Source organism: Lepidochelys kempii, chromosome 16 (genome assembly GCF_965140285.1).
Source record: "Lepidochelys kempii isolate rLepKem1 chromosome 16, rLepKem1.hap1, whole genome shotgun sequence".
Taxonomy (NCBI): Eukaryota; Metazoa; Chordata; order Testudines; family Cheloniidae; genus Lepidochelys; species Lepidochelys kempii.
Window position 1 is genome coordinate 17,888,971 of NC_136395.1, and position 22,943 is coordinate 17,911,913.

At 42.7% G+C, this 22,943-nt stretch overlaps 1 protein-coding gene across 14 annotated transcripts in view; it reads left to right on the top strand.

The window, feature by feature from the left end:
- The window catches only part of FUBP3 (far upstream element binding protein 3), a 56,422-nt gene that overhangs the window by 27,100 nt on the left and 6,379 nt on the right, over window positions 1–22,943 (top strand). For 10 of the 14 annotated variants that reach the window (XM_073314631.1, XM_073314641.1, XM_073314640.1 and 7 more), the window contains 10 exons: window positions 2,613–2,775; window positions 3,788–3,886; window positions 5,801–5,905; window positions 6,364–6,466; window positions 7,395–7,495; window positions 11,533–11,674; window positions 17,819–17,979; window positions 18,885–18,958; window positions 19,476–19,552; window positions 22,463–22,531. In XM_073314631.1, coding sequence (XP_073170732.1) covers window positions 2,613–2,775; window positions 3,788–3,886; window positions 5,801–5,905; window positions 6,364–6,466; window positions 7,395–7,495; window positions 11,533–11,674; window positions 17,819–17,979; window positions 18,885–18,958; window positions 19,476–19,552; window positions 22,463–22,531 — 1,094 coding nt within the window. The remainder of the gene's footprint in view (window positions 1–2,612; window positions 2,776–3,787; window positions 3,887–5,800; window positions 5,906–6,363; window positions 6,467–7,394; window positions 7,496–11,532; window positions 11,675–17,818; window positions 17,980–18,884; window positions 18,959–19,475; window positions 19,553–22,462; window positions 22,532–22,943) is intronic. The other 4 variants (XM_073314639.1, XM_073314643.1, XM_073314645.1 and 1 more) reach the window with 1 other exon arrangement.

Genomic DNA, 22,943 nt, shown 5'->3' on the forward strand with positions numbered 1-22,943 from the left:
TATCGGTGCTGCTATTTGGTTAGCCACAATCAGCAAATGTTGGCCTACAGAAGCTTTAGGGTCACCAGACTCTAGAGCCGCTTGGTCTAACACTGAGATGTTTACTCATCAGAGTCTTTTCCAGTTAGTCTGCTGAACCCACTGCAGAAGTCCCGTGGAATTTCACTTCAGAGTTGCTCTTAGGGCACTTAGGATGCAGTTGACTAACTGCAAGTTTCCAGGATACTAAATTAAGCCATTAAAGATCACTCTTCTCCCCTCCACCTTCCCACTGCTACTGAGATGGCCATCCTTCCAGCTGAAGAGGGGCTGCACAAGGCCCCCAGAGCCTGTCAGTTGCATTCCTGAATAAACAGGAGGTATTGCTCCAGAGCAGCATGAGGTCCATCAGGGTGCCTCCTCCATATTGCTGCCAGCCAGAAGCGAAGGACTGAACTGAATATTTGAACTCTGGTCCCTGCATGGTAGACACACATTTGGCAATCCAGCGGGGGTTTCTATTCTTTAGGCCTATAGAAAATTTAGGGACAGTGTTTCCTCCCTCCCCCTTCCTAGGAGCTGAGTTTGAGACTCTCACAAACCAGTTGAGGACCTCCTGCTGGGACTGGATCCAGGATCCTCAGGCTTACAGGAACACACTTAACATATGGAGCTGCTCTTTCTCTCCCCAACCTTTGGGTAGGTGGGTTTTTTAAAATCCATCTGGAAATCTTTGAGTTGCATTTTGATTAGTAAAAATACATAGGCACAAAGACTGTCTCTCTCTCAAGAGAAGACTTTGACTATTCTGTTCCTATGAGATCTAAGATGCTTAAGGCACCTCACAGTACCATAATTCTGCAAGCATTGAACCAGAATAACTGTAATTGGCAAGCACGGATTATAGGGCAAACAATATGATTTTTTTCCTCTAGCGAAGGATATTTCAGAACAAGAGCAAAATACTAAAAAGCTGTAATGCCTGATGAGACACTTGGGGAAAATGGGTAAGAGCAGATCTTCTTAACACCTAAAAGTTCTGAAATACGCAGCTAGACACACTCATATCCAGGGCTGTCGCAGGTGATCCCACTTTTTTAGACTTGTGAAACTGAATGAGGAAGAAGGCTCAATAACGGGAACATTCCTAACAGTTGGGTGGGTGATTGTTTTAAAAAGAATGAATGATTATCTTAAGTATTCATAAAGCCCTTAAATTTTGAATAAAATTTTTTTTAATGGAAAGAGTAAGGAAGACAATTAAAACAGAAGGCAGTTGATGCTCTGTTTTTCAATGTGCCCTCTGTTTTAATCTTTCTTTTTCCATCAAAAAAATTAACTTAAGGGCTTTATGAATACTTAAGATTGGTTTTGTGATTTTTTTTTTTTTTAAACAACCAAGAATCCAACTGTTAGTTTCAAATCTGAAATCTACTCCTGGAAATTCCAGCTCCTGCCTCGCTTCCTGATTGAGGCCCAAGGTTGGGGTAATGCTCTGCTGTTGGACGCAGGCCATCAGACCCTCACCCCCTGAGTTGACACTCCCAGGGGAATGTGTCCTAAGGGGACAATTCCCTCTGCAGCGTGAGATGGTTGGCTGCTAAGTGGAGGAGAGAGGAAGAACACCACCCAAGTGCAAATGCGTGGCTGCTGGCCTGGCTCCATCCTCTTCAGTGAGGAGAAAGGGGCAGGTAGGTGGCAGCAATTAACATGAAGATGGAAAGCCACTGCCAGTCAGCTCAGCCATTATAAAGCTGCCAGGGAACAGTCTCCTGACCTTGTCATCCGCCTACTTTCACAAGCAGCACTTAGTCTCTTGCCCTAGCTCAGGGGTTCTCAAACTGGGGGTCGGGACCCCTTGTGGGGTCGCAAGGTTATTACATGGGGGGTTGCGAACTGTCAGCCTCCACCCCAAACCCCGCTTTGCATCCAGCATTTATAATGGTGTTAAATATATTAAGTGTTTTTAATTTATAAGGGGGGTCGCTCTCAGAGGCTTGCTATGTGATGGGGTCACCAGTACAAAAGTTTGAGAACCCCTGCCCTAGCTGCTACACGGCCCCTGCCCCATTTTCTGAACAGCCTTAGCAGCCCCAGCTAGGATGGAAGGCTGCAAGCAAACCCTGCCAGTGTTGCTGCGGGAGAGCAGGCCGAGAAGAAGGGATTCACCTGTGACTCAGTCAGATCAGAGGTGGTGGTCTAACCTGCTGTGTTAATGTGTCAGAGCAGCGCTCCTTGCCTGCCTCAGTCGGGAAGTGAGGTTGTGGTTACGATTTACAAAGATTGATATTAACAATAAAATTGGGAGTTTAGGCATTAGAGATTCTTCTTGACTCCACTTAAAATGTGGTACACCCAAGCTGTGGTGAAGCCAATGATTTAAAAATGTGTAAGCATCAAAGGTGTCAAGATGCACTGCTTCCTCCCTTTTCCACTTTTTAGAAATCGAAGTGCTGATAAGTGTTGTGAAGGGGAATTGGAGTTCCAAAGCGTAAAAGCCATTGTGCTAACCATAGTTTTCTTCTCATCTGTTCACTTCTCCTCTCCCCAAATGTCTCTCATTCCAGTGGTTCTTAGTTTCTTGGGCAGATGAAACGTTGTCTAATGGTTGCTTTCCTTGCTTCTTTTCAAAGACAAGCGAAGAGGCTACTGGGGCAGATAGTGGATCGCTGTCGGAATGGACCTGGCTTTCACAACGATGTTGATGGCAACAGTACGATCCAGGAGATTCTGATCCCGGCATCCAAAGTGGGTCTAGTCATTGGCAAAGGAGGCGAAACAATAAAACAGTTGCAGGTGTGTGAGATGTTTTTACTTCAAGGAACTTTCCCCCCAGCAAAGTTCCTCTCGATTAGGGGTTCCCAAACCGTAGTACATGTGCCACTGGAAGTATGTGAGCTTGGTGTTCCATCCATTCACTTCACACCAACGTAAGAAGGTGGTATGTGACCCAGTAGAGATCAAGGAAGAGTGCTTTCAAAGAAAGAGCCTCTCGTGCCTGCTGCAGGAGGTTAACATGTTTGTGTTTCACCTTTGGCGACTTGGGTTCAAATCCAGCCCTGAGTTACAAAAGGAATGAGCTTGTCCTCAGTTGAGCGCCTAGTGGATATATCTCTGCATTATAAGAGAAGCACTAGCTGTGGCAAGATGTATGCCCTGTTGAGGAGGGGCCCTCACCTGGCAGAGCAAAGGGTGTCCCAGGTCAGGATTCAGGTGCCCTGGTGAAGCTGCTTAATGCCTGCTGTGCTGTTCCCCAGGATACCTTTCATCAAATTCATCACTCCTGTTGGTGAAGTTGGTATTTGATCTCCTCTGCTCTCCCTCCACCCCCATGAAAACATCTGGGTGTAAATCAGTGTTCCTGGGTGTATTTTTTTCTCTATTTATCTTGGTATACTTTACAAATCTTTAAAGGCTATAAAGGGCTTCAGTAATACATTTATGCCAAGATAATAATTGTGATTTTTGTTGAGAGCTTTAATTTTGGCTGTATCATCCAAAGGTATCTGACACACTGTGTAATTGTGTGTTTAGAGAGGTTCTTATTTCACTGTTACACCTGGCTAGAAAGACAGAAGTTGGATTTTCTGTTTGCAGTTGTCTCTGCACTAAAATGTGGTGTGAGAAACGCACCTCCTTGCAGTCCTGGGCTTAGGCTGTAGAACAGTTGTGGTCTTTGCTTTAAAAATAGCATGCTGGAAGGCTGCTCATCTGACCCATATAAATGTTTAGTGACCAAAGTTTGGACACCTACTGTTCACTCTTGTTTAGGGACCATGCTTATTAAAGTGTTGTGTGGCTTTTGCAGGAGCGAACAGGCGTGAAAATGGTTATGATCCAAGATGGCCCGTTGCCAACGGGAGCAGATAAACCTCTCCGTATTACTGGAGATGCTTTTAAAGTACAGGTATGGAGTAAAAACACTTCATGTGATTCTGCATAATTGCACTAAGAGACCCTTTAGACAGTGAAACTGTTGATGGTGCTTGTGAGCATGGCATGGGGTTAAATAAGGCTGTGGCTGCATTGTTCATTCTAAATATCTGCTGATGAAGGTAGGTGCTGGCACCCGTGCTCCAGATAAGACTCCAGTGTAACCAGAAGGTTTAATACTTCAGGTAGCACTTGTAATCTGAAAGCAGAACAACTCCTGGCACCACAGGTTAAGCGTATTTGATATTTATATTGCAGTTGCATCCAGGGGCTCTCTTGTGTTAGGTGCTCTACTTAAAACGTAGAGTCATGACTTCAGAGTTTAATCCCACTATACCACCGGAGGTGGTTGGATGCTTCATAGTGGATGTTTAGAACTACTAGTTATGGCAGTTTGTGCTTATCAAGTGCCTCTCTGAAACTAATGCATTTTACTAGAGGCTGGCATGCTAATCTAAATTTAGACCACTCTCAAGACATTAAAAGGCTGTTGCACCAGATAGCACCCAACAGCTAAAGTTAGATTTTCAGTTCCTGCCCAAGCATAGAAACAATGGGTGAGATCTTTCAGAAGCATTAGGCACCCAACCCCTCTTGATTTTCTTTGGGAGCTGAGTGTCTGGTTGCCTTTAGAAACACCTACAATGATAGGGTGTTCCAGGTCTTTCCTGAAGAACACTAATATCCTTTCCTCCGCTCCTAGATGTATCTAGCTAGTAATACAGCTTTGAAATTTTACGAATGATTCACAAACTACTTAAACTTAACATTATAAAAGTGTAGCTCTGTAAGACAAGTTTAAAAGCACTCGTACATTTTCAACCAAACTGTATTTCACTTGTCACTTCTATTCTGTCGACTGCCCCTCAGTCTGCCTTGCTGGATGTGCTTCAGCATATTTTCCATGTTCTTCCTGAGCAGTAAATCCCATGCAAATCAGAATTAAGGGATCTTAGACTGTAAACCCTTCAGGGCAGGGATTGTACATTTGCACAGCACCTAACAAACTCTAGAGATCCTTGAGCATCTAACAAACTCTGGATGCTACGATAGTTGCACTTGGCAGATAATTCTGACAATGGCAGATTTGTATTAAATCTTGCCAATAACTTTATTTCTTTCCATGGCAACCTTTTTTGTGATAGCTACTTCAGAGAAAGGTTGAGGGGACAATCTCCCCTATATCCTATTAACACAATCACCAAATATCGGCAGTGCTGCTTTAGGTAATGCCTGGAGCCTAAAGTTTGATATGTAGCTTTAATAAGTAACTTCTATAAATTCTGGCTACTATAGGTTTGTTAGCAATGTACACTTTCACTAGCTGGGCTATATAGTAGCTTGTGAAGGGCCTTCAGAAACAAACACAAGATTATTCACTCGTGTAGGAAAACCTTCACAGATTACCAGGGTTGTTTTCCGGTGCTTACTTTTCAAGGTGTTTAGTAGCTAGTATTTCTTCTTTCCTTTCCTGTCTCCTCCTCCCCATCTTCTAGTGGACTTGCAGTTTAATGTGCCATCATGGCTTCTGCCATGGCATGTGTGGGTTTGAGTTCTGTTCAGCAGCAGGGGTCTTGAATTTCCTTAAATCCCAATTAAGATTGTATTTTAGAAACAAATGTCCGTGTTTTTTTTAAAGACATTTTAAACAATTGCACATGGGGATCTTCTTCCTAAAAAGCTATCAAATTGTTAATGAGGAAGGGAGGATGCAATACCAAACAGAATTCCATTAAAAAGTGAAAGAAATCCCAAGTGAAGGAATTTCAGTCTGCTTAATGTAGGAAGCAATTCTGCTTGATGCTGCCTAATCATTGAGGCCCTGAGCATTAAGATGGGGAGTGGGATAGACATGAGTTAAAAGGTAACCATAATTTTTTCCCCACAGCAAGCAAGGGAAATGGTACTGGAGATCATCCGAGAGAAAGATCAGGCAGATTTCCGAGGCGTACGAAGTGATTTCAGCTCTAGAATGGGAGGAGGCAGCATAGAGGTATGTTCTTTTCACAAGTGCTGTGGTTACCTCCCTAGGGTGAGGGATGGAGACCATTTAACTTCAAACATTGCCAGTGAGATTTATTTCCTTCACGATACTCTCTGCCTTTAAATATATCGCACCCATCCACCAGAAGAGGCTCACCAGCTTTCCAGAGAGGGCATTTGTTTGGGCTTGCGGATGGCACTTCCATCTCTTCCAAAAAATTTTTTTGAAAGTGCCATTCTTGTAATGCAGAGGGCTAATTTTGATAGGGGAAGGGATTTATGGTCAGTGGAAATATTAAGGATTGAAAATTGCCCATACATTTGTGCTTAAGAGGGATAAGACCTTACAGCCTGGAGCTGCTTCGTTTGGCCTGGCATGGTACGTAAGCGGGATGAATACACCTCTTGTAAAACAAGTATAATATATTCCAGTTCTGAGTTTTTACACTGCTTTGCTTTTCCCATCAGGTCTCTGTGCCCAGGTTTGCTGTTGGAATTGTAATAGGAAGAAATGGAGAAATGATCAAAAAGATTCAGAATGATGCTGGCGTTAGGATTCAGTTTAAACCAGGTTTGTGTGAGAACAAAGGTCTGTTGCTTTCTGATCACTGTGTGAAGCAGGGACTGCCCAGTTTTATTGCTTAGTGCTAATCTACAGCAGCTAGTTTTCTGTCTGCTTGTAGTTACTTAGGCTGTGTCTATACTGCACTTTGATCGGTAAAACTTTTGTCAGTCGGGGGGTGTGAATAAAACACGCCCCAGCCAACAAAAGTTTTACCAACAAAAAGCGCCGGTATGGACAGCGTTTTTTTTGTGTGTGGTTTTATTTTGCTGGCAGGAGAGCTCTCTTTTGCGGGCAAAGAGCAACTACACTGGAGACCTTACAGCGGCACAAAGCTGTTCCACTGTAAGGTACGCAGTGTAGGTATAGCTTTTATGTCCCTTTCTAACACCAATTTTAGAATGACATACCACCTTCTTGGTTCTTCATGCGGTTTCTACAGGGGTTTTCTGCTTGTTGCCTGAGAGACTGGAAAGAAATTGTATACACCTCATTTTCAAAACATTAGACACTATGGCAGCAATGTCTTGGTCTTGTAGCTAATTGATCCAAAGAATTGGATTATGGAAAACCCTTGTTTCCTGGCTTTAAAGTACTCCATGATATTCCTGGCCGTTAGGACCTGACGAATTCAAATTTCCTCTGGGTCACTTGGCTACCTTTTATCCTATTAAGAATATAGCAGTCTCTTTCAAGGTTTATCATGTTGCATGTGAAAGTGTTACCTTTCCACTATTAGACCCTTCTCAGATGATCAGTATGGGTTTGTAGGTGGGTTGGGGGAAGGGCTGAAAGTGTGGAGAAAGATGGCAGGTCTGACACAACAGATCTACCTACGGAGAAACCACTGGCTATGGCCATACGGGAGGGAAGCTTCATTTGGTGGGTGGGCCTTTTTCCCTTTTTAATTAAGTCTTTGTCACCTCTCCCTCCACAGATGATGGGATTAGTCCTGAAAGAGTCGCGCAGGTCATGGGGCTTCCTGATCGGTGTCAGCACGCAGCCCATATCATCAATGAGCTTATTCTCACAGCACAGGTGGGTTCTGTAGACTCCCATGAGGCAAACATCTATATTAACAGAGAATGGGAAAGGTAGCTATGGGATGTACATAGTAAACATGGTGGCATGACTATAGGCCACCGTCTAAGAAGGAATAGAGGGTATTGAGTAGGCAACTATGTTCTCTTTTCAGCAGGCCATTTGTGCTGCTACCCATTAGAGTACTGTAGTGTCACTTTCACAGAGTGTTTTGCTATCCTTGATGCCACTTAACCATGTGCTGGTTCAACTATGAAAGGTCTCTCAAGCACATCCATTTAGTTCTCGGATAGCTTAATATTGTCAGATGCTGAACTGTAAATTTTTAGTATAAGAAGAAAATGGTGAATAATATACTGCTTATTTACTTAGCTAATTAATGTTTTGCTCATGATTTGCATCAAGCTGCATTAGGATGGTAACTGGGATTTAAATAAAAATAGAAAACAACATCATTATAACATTTATATTTGTTAAAGAAAATAACCTTAAATGTTTTGAATACGTATGCTTCTCTTATCAAAACATGTTTCACATTTACACCTAAATGATCAGCAATCTTTCTGCGGTTTGTCCAAGGCTATGGAAATAGGCTTCTGTACATTCAGCGAATCTTCTACATTTCTCTTTAGTCTGAGTGCTTTGGCTGTGATAGTTCCATCTATTTTGTCACTATTTTCTTCACAAATTGTTATTAGAAGAGGCCAGTTCTTCCTAAATAGATCAAAACGATCAACCACTGAATTCCATCATTTCATCACGGGGGGAGACTTTATTTGGATCCTCCTGTTCTCATCCGTGAAACTGAAGCAAGGTGGTTGTTATAGAAATATTTTGCAATTTCAACAAGATTTTTCTTTATTCCTGGAGTTGTACTTAAGTCTTCAAATGACCGCTGCATTCAAACAGGTACTGCGCCCATATGTTACAAGTTTCAGGTTCCCTTCGTTATCCTTTAGATTTCTTCTCATTTTGCCTATATTTGCAGCATTGTCTCTGACAATGCTAAGCATTTGACACTTGAATTTTTGTTCAGTGGGTTGTAGCTTGCTGCTACTTTTATGTATTCAGCTGCATGGGCATTTCCTGGTGCATCAATAGTTTCTGTAGGATAGACAACCCCATCTTCTTTTGTCTCACAAGCACATATTACTGGATCATTGTATACATTGCTCCACCCATCAAGACTCAGATTAACAAATGTTCCATCAATATTTTTTTGCAAACTCTTCAATTTATTTCTCGTATACTGTATCCAGCAATGTCTGCTCTGCTAGGTGGAGTGTAGCCTGGTCGTAATGATATGAACCAAGTCAATGAAATGTTTGTTCTGAACAAGTGGAAAGGGAGAATTTGTTGCATAAACAAATCAAGACATTTTTTCATCTGTGGAGTCTTGCTAGAATTTACAGGGCCTGATTATGAACTCAGCTGTAGTTTTACTGGATGATGAACAAAGTCTGTCAATGAAAGATTCCCTCCTCCTGCGTCTGTTTGTACCACTCTTTTAAAGATCTAAAACTGGGTTTAGAATAAATTTATAGAGAAAATAAATCATAAGATTGTCGAAACTATTTTTAAACCCTTATCTCTAGCAACATACTGAACCAGTTGCGCCGGGTGGGGGGGAGGGGTATTTTTTAAATGTTGAAGTTAATACCTGAAATCTTTACTTTTAAATAGGAAATCTTCACCTGAGATGTTTTGATTATATTGAGTAATAAAGTCAGAAGTCCAGCAATAACAGTAAAAAAGTAATTGATAAATACTCCCACAACAAACTAACATGCCAATTATCTTTTGAACACTCATTTTGAAATTCACAAGTAATCTCTCCCCAAAAAACACATTTATGTCAGTAATCTAAGTTATCATTTACTAGCATAGTAAGACAGGGTAAGCTGTCCATTAGAATGGTGCAAAAATTAGTCCGATGGTTCAGACACATCCACCACATCTTCAAAGACTTTGCCTTTTGAGGAGCACTTTTCATAATGTTTCGTTCTAACCACCAGACCTTGCATCTCTTTGTTGCACTGTTTAAATTTGATGTGTTCCTTTTTTTACCCAGAGGTCCAAGAATTTCTTGAAAATATTCCCAAATAGGGTCTTTTGTACAAGCTGCAGCCATGACAGGTTTTTTCTCCAGTTCCCTAGGGGTGAAATCAACACTAGCGGCTGCACTCCGATTCCCACAGCGTCCTGCTTTGACATCAGTCTTGCTCCTTTCTGGTTGGACACTCTGCTCCTTCTCCCTTGTTACATAACTTCCCCCACCAGTACCTCCAGAAAACAAAAGTAGTAACCACGGTCTGAGCCTTCTGCTCAAGTAACCCACGTGCCTTTTAGATTTTATTTGTTTAGCAGCAGAGGAAAGCAGCTGAGAAATTAATGGATTTCTGTTTTTTGTATCTCTGTGTATACATGCAAGGAGACAGAGCAAGGCCATTTACTTGAAGTACCCAAAACCATCCAGAAGCAAGGCCTGGTAGTTACTGGACAGATCAGTATTTTTCCATGAGCTGGTGAGCAAGTTTCCATGTTGGGTGGAGTCATAAATATTTTTAATTTGAGATTTGAACCTATCAGAGCTCAGGTAGGGAGAAGCTATAAAATAGGAGTATGAGACCACCCAGGTGGGCTCAGTGGATGAGCCTGATATACATGATGATGTCTTCTGGAGGAAGAGGTAGGGTCCCAATGCCTGTGGTGACTTTGCCAGTCTCTTGCACCCAGTAGCATAGCCTCTGGGCCCCTACATGATCAGGCATTAATATAGCACATGGCCTGCTGTGCTATATTTATATAAAGCTTGACCTCAAACATTAGATGTTTTCCCTGAATTTTTTTTATATAGAAAAGCAGCCTTGAACTCAGTTTTTGACACAAGCTCATGGATTCAGCATTTTATTTTATATTTAAATATTTTAAGAGATTATAATAAATTTAGGCCTTAATATTTTGTTTACATTCAGATTTGATTTTAAATTTAGAAAAATCAAATTTTAACTTTAAAAAAAATTTTTTTAATCTATCCTCATGGTGGGGGGGGGGGGAGCCTGGAATTGAGGGTTGGGGTTAGCATGGAAGACCTCGCTTCTACCACAACGCTTGATAAGGTTGAGAAGTGCTCAGAATGGCTGAGCATGAACTGAGTGCACAAAGAGCTCTTTTCTTCCTGGATCTTTTCTGCAGGTTCTAGCTAATGGATCTGTACTCTGGATACCCATCCTTATGCTGTTCTGAAAAGGCTCTAGGGCTGGAAAGCTCCACTACTCTTTGTGGAAGGCAGTGGGGGACAAAACAGCCTTTTGTGGCTCTTCCCAGTGCTGTTACTCATGATTTGAAAACCTCTTTACATACTAGAGCCAATCGTTTCCTCAGCCACTTCATCTTTGGACCCTCTGTGACATTGGCCTGTGACAGCAGAGGGCCTTTACTTTGCAGATACATGCATTTGGATTCTTTTACACTTCTTTGAATTTGGACAACGTTGTTTGGAGGTTCAAGACGATTTGAAGCAATGTGTATTTCAGCTGAGGGATTCCAGTAGTTCTCAAGGTAACTGGCATCTGAAAGGGTTAACTTTTGGTTTTTGTGAAGTCTTTGGTGCCAAACAGTGTACATTAATGCTAAGGTTTCTGGTTTGCTCTAAGGAAAGCTAGGCAACTAGCCCTGCTCAGATTGGAGCCCAGCAACTAAAAGGACTTTGAGTTTATGCATACCTGCCAGTTATAAAAAGATATTCTGTTTGAAGGCATGCATTTATATCTACTTGCTGAAATAAACCTACAGAATCAGGAAGGCAGCTGTGACCTAGGTTAACAGCACTACTTTGAACTGCTTCAGAATCTCACGGATATAAAGGCCAGGCATTCCCTAGTTTAGTGATATTAGTGGTATTGATTATATCATGCAATTTAAACTCTACTTTGCCTTTTTTTTTGATGTGGTGAATTAGAAGTACAGGTACTGGGGTCAGGAAAAATACTGATGGAAATGCTGTTTTGTTTTGTTTTTTTTTCCCCTTCAAGGAACGAGATGGCTTTGGAAGTCTGGCAGTACCCCGGGGAAGAGGTCGTGGTCGTGGGGACTGGAGCGTCGGCACACCTGGAGGGATGCAGGAAATAACCTACACGGTGCCAGCTGATAAGTGTGGCCTTGTTATAGGCAAAGGTAGGTAATGCTGACATGATGCTCTGAGATGTAATCTCCATCTCAGATGGGGGTTCCTAAACGTTACTGGAGTGGCTGTGGTATTTTCAGTATGGAAAATGGTGGTTCAGTGGCCATGATCATACAACACAAGAGAAACCGAGTAAGCATAAGCACCCAGTAAGGCAAATGCTTTCTGTACGCATCCTTCTGATGCCTCATCTCTCACAAGTGTACATTCTAGGCATTTTTGCATGCAGAAAAGTCATACTCTGAGTTATCAGGCCAGGTGTACATATCGTGCAAAGCAGCTATCTCATGAAAAGATTTAGGTCCTTTTAAGGACCCTTTCTAGCAGAGTGGTTTAAAGAGCAAGTTTACCAGGGGACAGACAAAACCGATGCATTTCTATAGTGGTACCCTTTGTCTTGTATTTAGTTTGCACTCCATCGCACGGTACTTCTTGTTGGAGCGAATGTTGTATCTCCTTGTACATGGAGATCAGCAAGTGACTACCTGTAGCCAAGCTTATGTAGTCACCTGTAAGTTAAGTCTGTCTGGAAACAGCAAGATCTAACCTACCCGCTGAATTTCATCTCCTGGTGCATAATAGACTGGGCAGGTGCCCTATGAGTGCCTAGGACTCCTGAGCTTGCCTAGAGTCTGTAGTTCTCTGTAGTTGGCATCGCACTGCTGCCTAGTCATTGAACTCAAGTGTACCAAAGTAATGGAAACATTTGTGTTCCCTTTTTAGAACAGTTGTGTCCCAGTCAAACAATACCAAATGCAAAGGCGAAGGCTCCAACAGCAATTGTAACTTGGCTGTGTGTGTCTTCATGTTCATAAAGTGTGCACCATAACTACACTATATTTAACTGGAAACAGGAATAGAAATACTGTACTGGTACAATGCACCTGAGATAATGTTGGAATCTAGACTTAGTGTTGTAGTTTAAAAAAAAAAAAAATCACCAACACATAAAAGTAGTTCGTATTTAATTTCTCCCTACTCTTTAGAAAAGAATGATCTGTGTGCTTAATGTTAGCATTTAAATAGTCACAATTTGGCTTTTAGCGTCCCCGGAGTTGAGGTAAATCAAGTAGGAGTGGGTTCCCTCTTTGCTGCTGGCAAAGACAATTTTCTGCCAGGCTGGATTGCTGCTTCCCTGTTTCAGGCATCACTATGCCACAAATGTATCTTTGGAAATAAAAGCTTGGAATTTTCAGAATGCAGCCAGAAGTGTGGAGTTCTCTTAAATTCAAGAGAAGAGGCACTGTTTGTTTTTCTCCTTTCTTACTATTTTCTTCTGCACTTGGTGTTAATGTGATTTTGAGGGGATTTTGTCATGTGCCAGTGATATTTAGCTTCTCTTGTGAAGTGTACCAGCACTCCATACCAATTATCAGTGGGCAGGATGCATATGCTGTGAAAATCATAAAGGAACTGGCCTTCATTAAGACTTTTCAGATGCCGTTGTGAACGTGCTGACTGCTTTAAGAAAGTTCAGTTTTTGAAATTTAATTCCCTTCAAACCTCCCCGTTCCCAATCTCTTCCCCTTCTCCTCTCCCCCCCCCCAATAAAACCCTTGAGAGAGTTTCCTTAAGGCTTTCTAAACAGTTTCAGACTTAGTTTTTGCTGTAACCCTATTCACAAGAGTAGTGAAAATGTATTAGCAATTCAAAAAGTGCTTTTGTTCCCTCATAATTCAGAAAAAGCTGAAGATACTGTGCTCAGTCTTGCAACAAAAAATCCTGTCAGGACAGAGACCAAGCAAAGGAAAGTTATTCTCAAAAGCAAAAGTGGTAAAATATAATAATGGAAACTACCATTGCTATTTTAACTATTGCAGTAGCTACCAGTAACCATTAGAAAGTACAGAAAAGTAACTTATATGAGTTCTAACAATGTATAGAAATGTTGTCTCTTTAACATAAGCATTGTGATCTGGGGGAGTGAACACGGGGTTAGGTGTAAGAAGCTCCTGAATTCTAATGCTGGCCCTGCCAGAGTCTTGCTGTGTGATTGTGGGTGTAAGCCATTGTACTTTCGTTTCCCCATCAGTAAAATGGGACCGCTTACCAGAGGCTTTCAGAGGATTGATTATTGACTGTACAGTGCTTTGAACATTGGAAGTTGTGTAATATTTACTTACAATTAGTACTATTGGGGTATTTACACTTGTATTGTTCGTTTTTATCTGTTTGAGAGTGATGGCTGTAGCTGCATCTCCTGGGAGTCTTGGATAAGAAATGTATATGACACATTTTCAGAGCCTTCTGTGTCAGTCAGTTCTCTTCCCACATGCCCACTATTTCTGCATTTGTTGCTCTTTTGTCACCTGTATGTCAGTGGGAAGAAGAGGGGATCTTATTGCTAAGGTTAATACTCTTTCCTATGGATGGCCAAATAGGAATCCTCTATTCTAAAACACCTAGGCCTGGCCAGGGATAAGGGGTTTAGCCCTGTGGCACTTGGCGTATTGAAGCTAAATTTCCAGATGGGTCAGCCAGTGAAACCCTAGGGGCTGCGTCTACAGAGAAATTAAGAGCAGAGTCCCAAGTTGGCTCTTTAATAGAAAATTTCCATGTGAATGAGATTCTATACTGTATCTGACCGAGAAGAAATCACTTAATCTTCTCATTATATTTTAACCATTTTCTGCAGTCGTTCGCTACAGTCATGAGGCTGATGTGAAGGAAGACTCTGGGAAATGCAGCTCCGAGTAGGGACTTGGCTTGCTTCTTACTAACCCCAATTTAAAAAAAAAACAAACCATATAATGGAAACCGATGTATCAATACAGCAGGGGTCACTAGAGCAATGTCTGTAAATTCTATTGGTTGTTCATACAGCTGTAAAGTAACCCTTAAAATCCTGGGGGCACAGTGTGTTTAGGATTAAAGAAGTTGGAATAAAGTTATTTTGACCGGAAAAAAATTATAAGTAACTTAATGAATCTAAAAATAAGCTGTTTTAGAATTGGGTCGTTCATGGTGGAGACTGAATTTCATGTAATCTAGGCTATTTTAGGTACTTATCTGGCCTCACAATGTTTAGTGTGTTTGTCCTCACAAACATCCTGTGAGGCAGGGCAATGCTGTTAACTCCATTGTTGTGTTGGGAATCTGAGGCACAGAGAGACTGAGTGGCTTGCCCAAGGTCACGCAGAAGGTCTGTGGCAGAGCAAGGACCTGAACTCGGGTTCCAGGCTAGTCCCTCACCTTCGGACCATCCTTCCTCTACAGGATCCGAAGCTGACACATGCATAAGCATCATGTCAACAAAAGAGTAGACGTTAGTAACTGCAGTATTCCTTGTTACCTTACAAACTTCCTTGAGGGGGTCAGAGGTGGAAGAGGAATTCGGGCCGCATTGTTACAAGCTTTGTATCTGCAGTGCATACAGTAACTGACCCCAGTGCCTTTTCCACATGGGCATGGTGAGCATTCTGTGGCTTAATAAGGAAAAGGGAAGGCTCACTGAAAGTTGTTTGGATTTTTTTCCTCTAGGGGTGGGTAGGTGCAGCTTTTCTTGTCTGAAAGACTTGGTGAAGGGTGGAGTGGAGAGCCATACAAATGTCAAGTGCTTTTTCTGTGTGCTGGTGCCTGGAAACAAACTGCAGCCTCTCAGGGGCCCCGCTGGATTTCCATGATAAATACAGCAATATTGACAGATAACGTGGCTGGCCCGGCTCTTGTCAGCTCTGCCTTTTAGCAGGTTTGATTAATTGCTTTACAATTTCACATCCAGCTGGGGGGCCACTCCTGGATCATTTCTACCCCCCGTCAGGTAGAAGAATGGAGCAAGCTGCCAAATAAGTCTATAGACAGCCACCATGCGCCGAGCGGGTGACTTCATTATGAAGGAAGGTGAACTCCTTCTGACACTGCAGCATCATGTTGGCTGCTTCATCTTATTTGTATGCTCCAAAGGCATAGTGAGAAGAGATTTCAAATGGGAGGAGAGTAACTTTTGGTGTGTCAGAGGGGGGGCAGGAAGAATTCTGATACCCAAGAATGTGCAGGAGGAACAAACATAAAACCTTTTGTGAACAAGCCTAGAGATAACTGCCTTCACTTGGTGTGGAATGGTAAAAGAAGAAGCTGATGGGAACCAGACCCACAATTAATAGCTTCTACTAAACATTTCTGCTCTTGGTAACTTGCATAATGAAATGTGAAATGCTAATTATGGAAACAATTTGAAACTAAATACACTGTGGTCATTTACAGCTGGGCAAGGATACCAAGTCAGAAGGGAAGATATTTAGAGCTCAGGAGAGGTTACACATAGCTTTGCTTTGATGATCACATTAGCATCTGTCACTGAGACCAAGTTCTCTTCCTTTCTATGCGCTCAAAAGTAGGCAGGCTAAAAGTGTGTAAAACTTTCTTCCATTCCATATGGCAGCTTAGTGAGCACACAAGCAGGCCCAAGCCTCTCGGTTTGCACACATGCTAACATGTTAAATGAAACAAAATTCTTGTTTCAAAACTCTCATAACTTTCCAAATCACAGCTGAAATGGATGATTTCTTATTTGGCTACACAGGGTAATCTGCAGGCAAAACAGAAGGATGTGGCATAAAAACTTGTCTCTAATCCCCCAAAATGCATCTAGAAAGAGTTAATTGCCTAGGGGTGACCCTTCCCCCCACAAAAGGAGGTATAGAATGTTGAAAAGGTCACAAGTTTTACAATGAAATGAACAAATGTACTCAATGTCTGCACTTTGTCTTGAAGTTGTGTTCAGGGCTGGTTTCAGAAACACTGGCAAAAACAGGGAAGCTACTTATGGATACACTTTAATCAACTTTTTTGCTCAATTGCTCATTAGTTTCCTTTTCTCCCCATTGCAGTGTATGTTTCAGCTAGTGGCCTTATCTAGGTCTGTAGGAATCAGAGCTGTAAAACTCCCCCCCACCCCCCCACCCCCTTTTCTCCAGTTGAGTGGCGCTGATCTGTAAGTTCTGTGAAATTCCAAAAGAAGAATTGAACCATTGTAACATCGGCTGAAGCTTTTGTTAAGCAAATTTCATTAAGAGACTGAGACCTTGCAAGTTTTTTCACCAAGTCAAACCAGATTTCATTAGCTCCACCGTGCCTAAGAGTACTCTTGTGCACTCACTTATCTGAGAGAGCTGGTTCACTGTTCATATATATTCACCAAAGATGCACCTAAAGGACATGTCTACACTTGAAAGTTATTTCAGATTAAGGTAGGCTGTGAATTTAAAGCCTGAATAATTCCCCATGTGGACACACTCTTATTCTGTGATAAGTGTCCACATGGGGAGCTGTTTTGAGTAGCTATTGTGGTTAATTTCCTCATGTATACAAGCCTGAACTCTAGCTGTGAAGTGACAGGCTGGCAACTGAACCTTGCATTGTTCCAGAAGTGTGTGTAGCCATTTGTGCTGCATTGCAAGTGGGAAGTGGCTGCAGGAGCTGGTAGGATTTTAAGAAAAGCACCTCTTGAACATTGCATAACTATAGGAAAACTATCAGGCTTTGTCCTCGCTGCTATAAAAAAAAAAAAAAAAGAAGAAGAAGAAGAAGAAAAAGGTAATGCGCATTAACTGTCCTGCTGTCAAACAAACCAACCACCTGTTTCGGCAGTGAACATGTAGCCTTAAGTCAGTAAGAATAACAGTGTATCAGTCTCCATTACTTTTCTTGCAAAATAATTTCTGCATTTGTACTGATTAGCTGGCCCTAAGGGTAAGAGATGATAGTAAATTAGCAGGAAGAGTCCTTGTCGTTGGTCTCTATTATTCACAAGATATGTGCCCGTAATACTGAATTTGGTTAGCAGCCCAGCAAAGTGTGCAAAGGCACTATGGCACATACCCTTCTTCAGATGTTAAGTGCCATTGGCTGACCCAGTAAGAGGCAGAAGTCTGGCAAGTAGCAGCAAAGACTCAGTCTCTGGGTGCACTCATAAATAAATGGAGAGGGGTGTTGTGGGGATGTGAGCCAAAGTATTATGACTATATTCACTATAGTGTTTCCTTCACTACTTAAGGCAGGCACAAGGGTATGGGGAAAATCTATTCCAGCTGTAGGACGTAGCTTTTGAAATCGTGATAATCCTCTCTATATAAATGAAAAATAATGAGTTTTATGTTTATCTCTTCTCATGCCTTGATTTCTCTTTTCTGTAGGTGGAGAGAACATCAAGAGCATAAACCAGCAGTCAGGAGCCCACGTGGAGCTTCAAAGAAATCCACCTCCCAACACGGACCCTAGCGTACGGATATTCACCATCAGAGGAGTTCCCCAACAGATTGAGCTTGCTAGACATCTCATCGATGAGAAAGTTGGTGTAAGTGTCATGTGGTATTGCTTCTGAATTGGTTTTAATTGGCGTTGACTACTTTTACTGATAAAGGTTCGGGTAGGCAGGGGCACAAACTTCTGTATTCTGTGCTATGTGTTTGTGGTGTTGATAGTCTGGCTTCAAAACAACTTGCTTGTAAGCAGACAGCCTGAAAAGTCTGAACTGGCCCTCCGGTAGACCTGGATTAATATGGATGGATTTACTGTAGCCTGGAATGTTTCTCCCAGAAGCCTGCTTCAGTAATCCAGTGTGGTCTGCTCAGTAATGGATGGAAGATCTAATGCTTTGCTAGAAGAGATCTTGTGGGATACCAGAAGGATGTCTAAAATCAGATTTGGGGGAGAAGGCCGAGTTACGTTGCTACTTGGGGATTACAGAAGTGCACAAAGAGGATGGCAGGACAGACTGCTGTTACAGTAGTGGTTCTATGATGGCTCTTAACCTACCTGTTAACAAAGCCATGGCTGTTGCAGTGTAATGGAACCAGGCCAAAGAACCTAGTCAGGTGAGACTTGGGTAAAGGGAGGTGAGAAAATACTGAAGTGGGACCTTGTAAAACTGAGAAAGCAGCCTTTATCCTGAATCCCTTGACGAGAGAGTTTTTGATCTTGGAGTACATATAGTGAAACACTTTCATACATTCCTAAGTCCCATTGGCTTTCAGTGAGACACTTAGGAGCCTAAGTGGATTTCAAAAATGGGCTCCCAATTCACTTAGGCACTTTTGGGAATTTTACACTTTCCGAATTGGTGCCATGGGTTCTGTGGTATGTCCTGTGCTGTCTAGTCCCTTTTCTTACTATTCTACACATAGTGACTGGGTTTTTGTTTTTGTTTTTTAAAATGGTGGAAGGGATTATAACATTAAGTGTTTGTGGATTCTGTGACAGGGTACCAGCATGGGTGGACCTGGCGGTTTTGGTCAAAATCCTTTCAGCCAAGCACCTGCTACACCTCATCAAAAGTAAGTTTCCACAAGTCCTTTGGACTCTAACGTAGAGAGCGTGAATGTGAACATTTTAGATTGAGACGTGAAGGTTTAAGAATAAGTGAAAACTTGTAGAAAGTCAGACTGAAGACTCCAAAATCCAAGGATGAGTGAGATGAAGCTTTGAAGCCCAATTCTAGAAAGCTCCTAATTGGAGGTGCCGGTTCCTGCCACATCTAAGAACGCCCACCATCAATGCGGCAAGGGTGTGGAAAGAAATTTAAATTAGCAACAGATACTGTCGGCCTCAAGTTTGAGTGAGGTTTGATGTGCCCTCCTTTCAGCTCTACTAATAGTAACTTAAGGAAGGCCTTCATGCTCTCTTCTCCAGTATTGGACCGGTCAGGAGTTCCCCCTATTTTTGCATTAATTCTTGCCTTAGCAGCTGCTGACTCCTAATAATCATTTTGATGCTGTTACTGTTTTTGTGCATATGATCTATTAAGAAAATGTCCTGTCCATCTCCTTCAGTGTATGGTATTATAATCCACAGTGGTCCTCAGGCATTCATGACACAGGGTTGGGGCAGCACCTACCAGACGTGGCAACAGCCTGGACAGCAAGTCCCAAGTAAGTGGTTAGCATTTTGGTTTGAGAAAAGTCAAAAGTTAATCTGCAGTCCACACAGGTACACAGCTGCAGGTCTCGTGAGACCACTCGTATGGAAGATGGTAGAAGAAGTTACACAATTAAAGAAGTGCATGCAGGTGCACCCTGGAGTAAGGGATCAATGCTCCTGATTATAGTAGTGTAACATAAATCGAAGGCGCACAGAAAACCTGTTATAAATCGCTCTTTGCTGTTAGCTGCTTGTTTTAAGCATCCACCCCTCTTTCCTGCAGGAGCTTGGACTCCCTCCCTGCTCCCCCCTAACAAGACCCTTCCCACCTCTCTAGACTCTCTCTCCTCCTGCCTTCCCCAGCTGAGCACTGGACAGCACCATTCCCTCCCACTAGCCACAGCCTGTCATTAGCAGCCCACCTCCTTTCTGCTCCTGACTGCCCTGATTCTCTTTGCTATTCACCTGCTCTCCTGATGTGAGCTGCCCTCACCACTAGTTTCGCAGCCTGAAGGAAAGGTTGGGATTTTGGTAGGAATGAATGAATGGAGAGGAGAGGGGGTTGGATGGGAAGGAGGAAGACGGTAGGATTAGCTCCTGTCCTAGTTCCACCTCCCTGTGACAAAACACCCCCCCCCCCCTTATTGGAATAAAATGTCCCTGAAAGGTTGTAAGTACAGACCAGCACCCAAGCTGTTAAATGCTGGGAATTAGTCAGCGCCTTACCAATTAAACAAGACAAGTAGGTCACATGGTTAAGAGGAAACTACATAAAGTTGTACAAATTCATTGTTGGTCAGAGTTCAAAAACTTCTGTCCTTCACTCCAGTCAGCAGGCCAGAAAAGCAGATCTGCAGCTGTTTGTGTCCTGGACCTAGTGTGCTGCCGAGGTGCCTGTTTCGAGCGGCTATTGCTCCGAGCCAGGCGGCGTTTGACCTCCTGATTGTTTAAGCCCCCAACCCGTTCAGATTAGGAGAACAACAGGCCCTCCTTAGTGTAGGTGGCTCCAGCAGTGCCATTGTGCTGCGTGTCACTCCGATACATGGAGCAGTCGTTCCATGCAGACACCAGCTTCAGTTTGTCAGCAATCCCAAAGTTAATATTTTCCTCTTCTGGTAGAGATGTTTGCACTTTAACTCTCAACAGAGGCCTAAACTTTCAGACCAAGAGGCGGCTACTTTCAGAAACTCCTTATGCCTTCCCTCAGCCAAAGGTGAATCGGTTCAGAAACTCAATACAGTTCTCTTCACCTGTGTTGGAATGATGTGGGGTATTTCAGGTGTTAAGAGAACGTTCTGTACGTTTTTACATACTTGAATAATTTAAGTTTTAAAAATAAGCCTTTCAAATTTCTCAGGAATGGCCAGCGTCTTTTTACGTGTTAAGTTTGGTTCAGAAATAAGAATCTGAAAACTGGCTGCTGCCTGTAGCATACAGTTTCCCACTAGCAGACCAGCTCAAGATGTAGCACTCCAGCTATACATACCACCTGGAGAGCTGCACAGTGATTATAGGTACAGCTGTATCCATATTTCCAAGATCAGAGACTAAAATTTGGTGCCATGGAAACCATAACTCTGAATATTCTGCAACTTGTTCATGGAAATCCCCTGCCATGGTGCATCATTAACTTAACATTTCTAATACATATGCTATGATAGCGTAAAGGGGCCCCACTTGGGAACAGGGGCCCATTGTCCTAATCTCCGTACAGACACTTTCAAAGGCAGTCTATGCCCCAAGGAACATACAGTCTAGGAAGCATTGTAGATAATTACAGTGGATATGTAGTTCAAGTAGCATAAAATAGAGTGATGCAAGCACCCAAATGTACTCCTTCACCAGGTAGCATTATAGTAAAGTACTAATGGTAACTAATGTTTTCTTTACTTTGTAACACCAGAAATATGTTGCTTGCAATTATTTTCAGTTTGCTTTGGGTCCGGGAGCCTGTCCTGGGTTTTAGAATCTGTCATAACTGTCTGACTGAAAGATCAAACGCCGTGTCCACAATACACTCTTTTCTGCATGGGGAAAGCAGTTAATACAACTCTGCTAACCTGCTAACATTACTTGAATGACGCAGGGAGGGGTACCATTAATATCTTAGCTCAGATCCCAGGACGGGGGAGTCGTCGGGCAGGCTTCTTCACCATTCTTGTATGCTGGAGGCTCTTATCTTTGCCTTCATGTAAAAAGGCTTTGGGTGTGCTTCCTTTTACATTTATGAAACATGCTGTACTTGCCTGAGGGTGTGTACATTTACACACACCCCCTCCCCGATTAACTTATTATTTTGCATGAGAACAAGGGGAGTCCATCCCCACCAAAAAAAAATCTGTACCAACTTTGCTCTCCAAGAGCAATTATTTACAAAGGAAGAATCCTCTCCTAAAATAACCCTCCAGTACATCTCCCATCCTTCCTCAAGCAAAGGTTTGAGAAGAGAAATGGGTTTTGCACCAGCCTTGAAGGTCAGCAGACTTGGGCTATGAGCCGATGGGATAAGTGAAGGCTGTTCGTTGGCCACCCTGCCACCAGCCCCTGATGTTCAGATTTGGGGCCTGTTTGCATGCCGAAGTCACAATGGCACAAACACCAAGCCAGACACGGATGGAAAAAGCATGCATCCTCCCCCACCCCCCAAATGCCTCCTGAGGTGTCCAAACTGTAAACCCTTGGACAAACCCTTCACCAGCTGGGGTCCGTATCACCCCTGCCGTGCTCTGGGTCAGATGTCTTGCATCGCTGCTCTTAAACCTGGTGGGAATGTTGGCTGTTCCATTCCATATCCACTTAGAACGCTCCATGTTCCTGTTTATAGCCAGGCACACTCTGAAGGCAGTCTTGGTAAAGAGAGAGGACAGACAAGATAATGCTGTGCTTTAAGCAGACCTCACTGCTTTCTTCTCCTGCTGCAGATCACAATGGTACCCAGTCAGGCCAGGTGGAGTTCACCAAGGCGTGGGAGGATTATTATAAGAAACTAGGTAAATACCTGTCTCCTACATCTTCTTGTTTTTACACACAAAGTTTTATCTAAAATCAGCTTCTGACCATTTCCTTCCCAGTCTGTTCTAAAGCAAGTGTCACAGCCTGGTTTCCATGGTCTCAGCATTGTCAAAGAGCCAGATGAATCACTCTTCAGAACAGACCTCCTATGAGCAAATTCTAGAATGTCCCCCCTCTTCCCTTTCACCAGCACAGCCCCCCTCGTGAGAGGAGGGGCAGACCCCCCCAACACTACACATGTATTTAGATTTTAATTACTTCTCCCCCATCTTAAATAAATTAACTGGCCGGGTAAAACATTTTGCCGTGAAATGTATTTAGTGGCGTGTCCTTTCAGCCCACTGCGGACTGTAATTCTCCTAGAAGAAAAGGCATTGAAGGAGGTCCTTT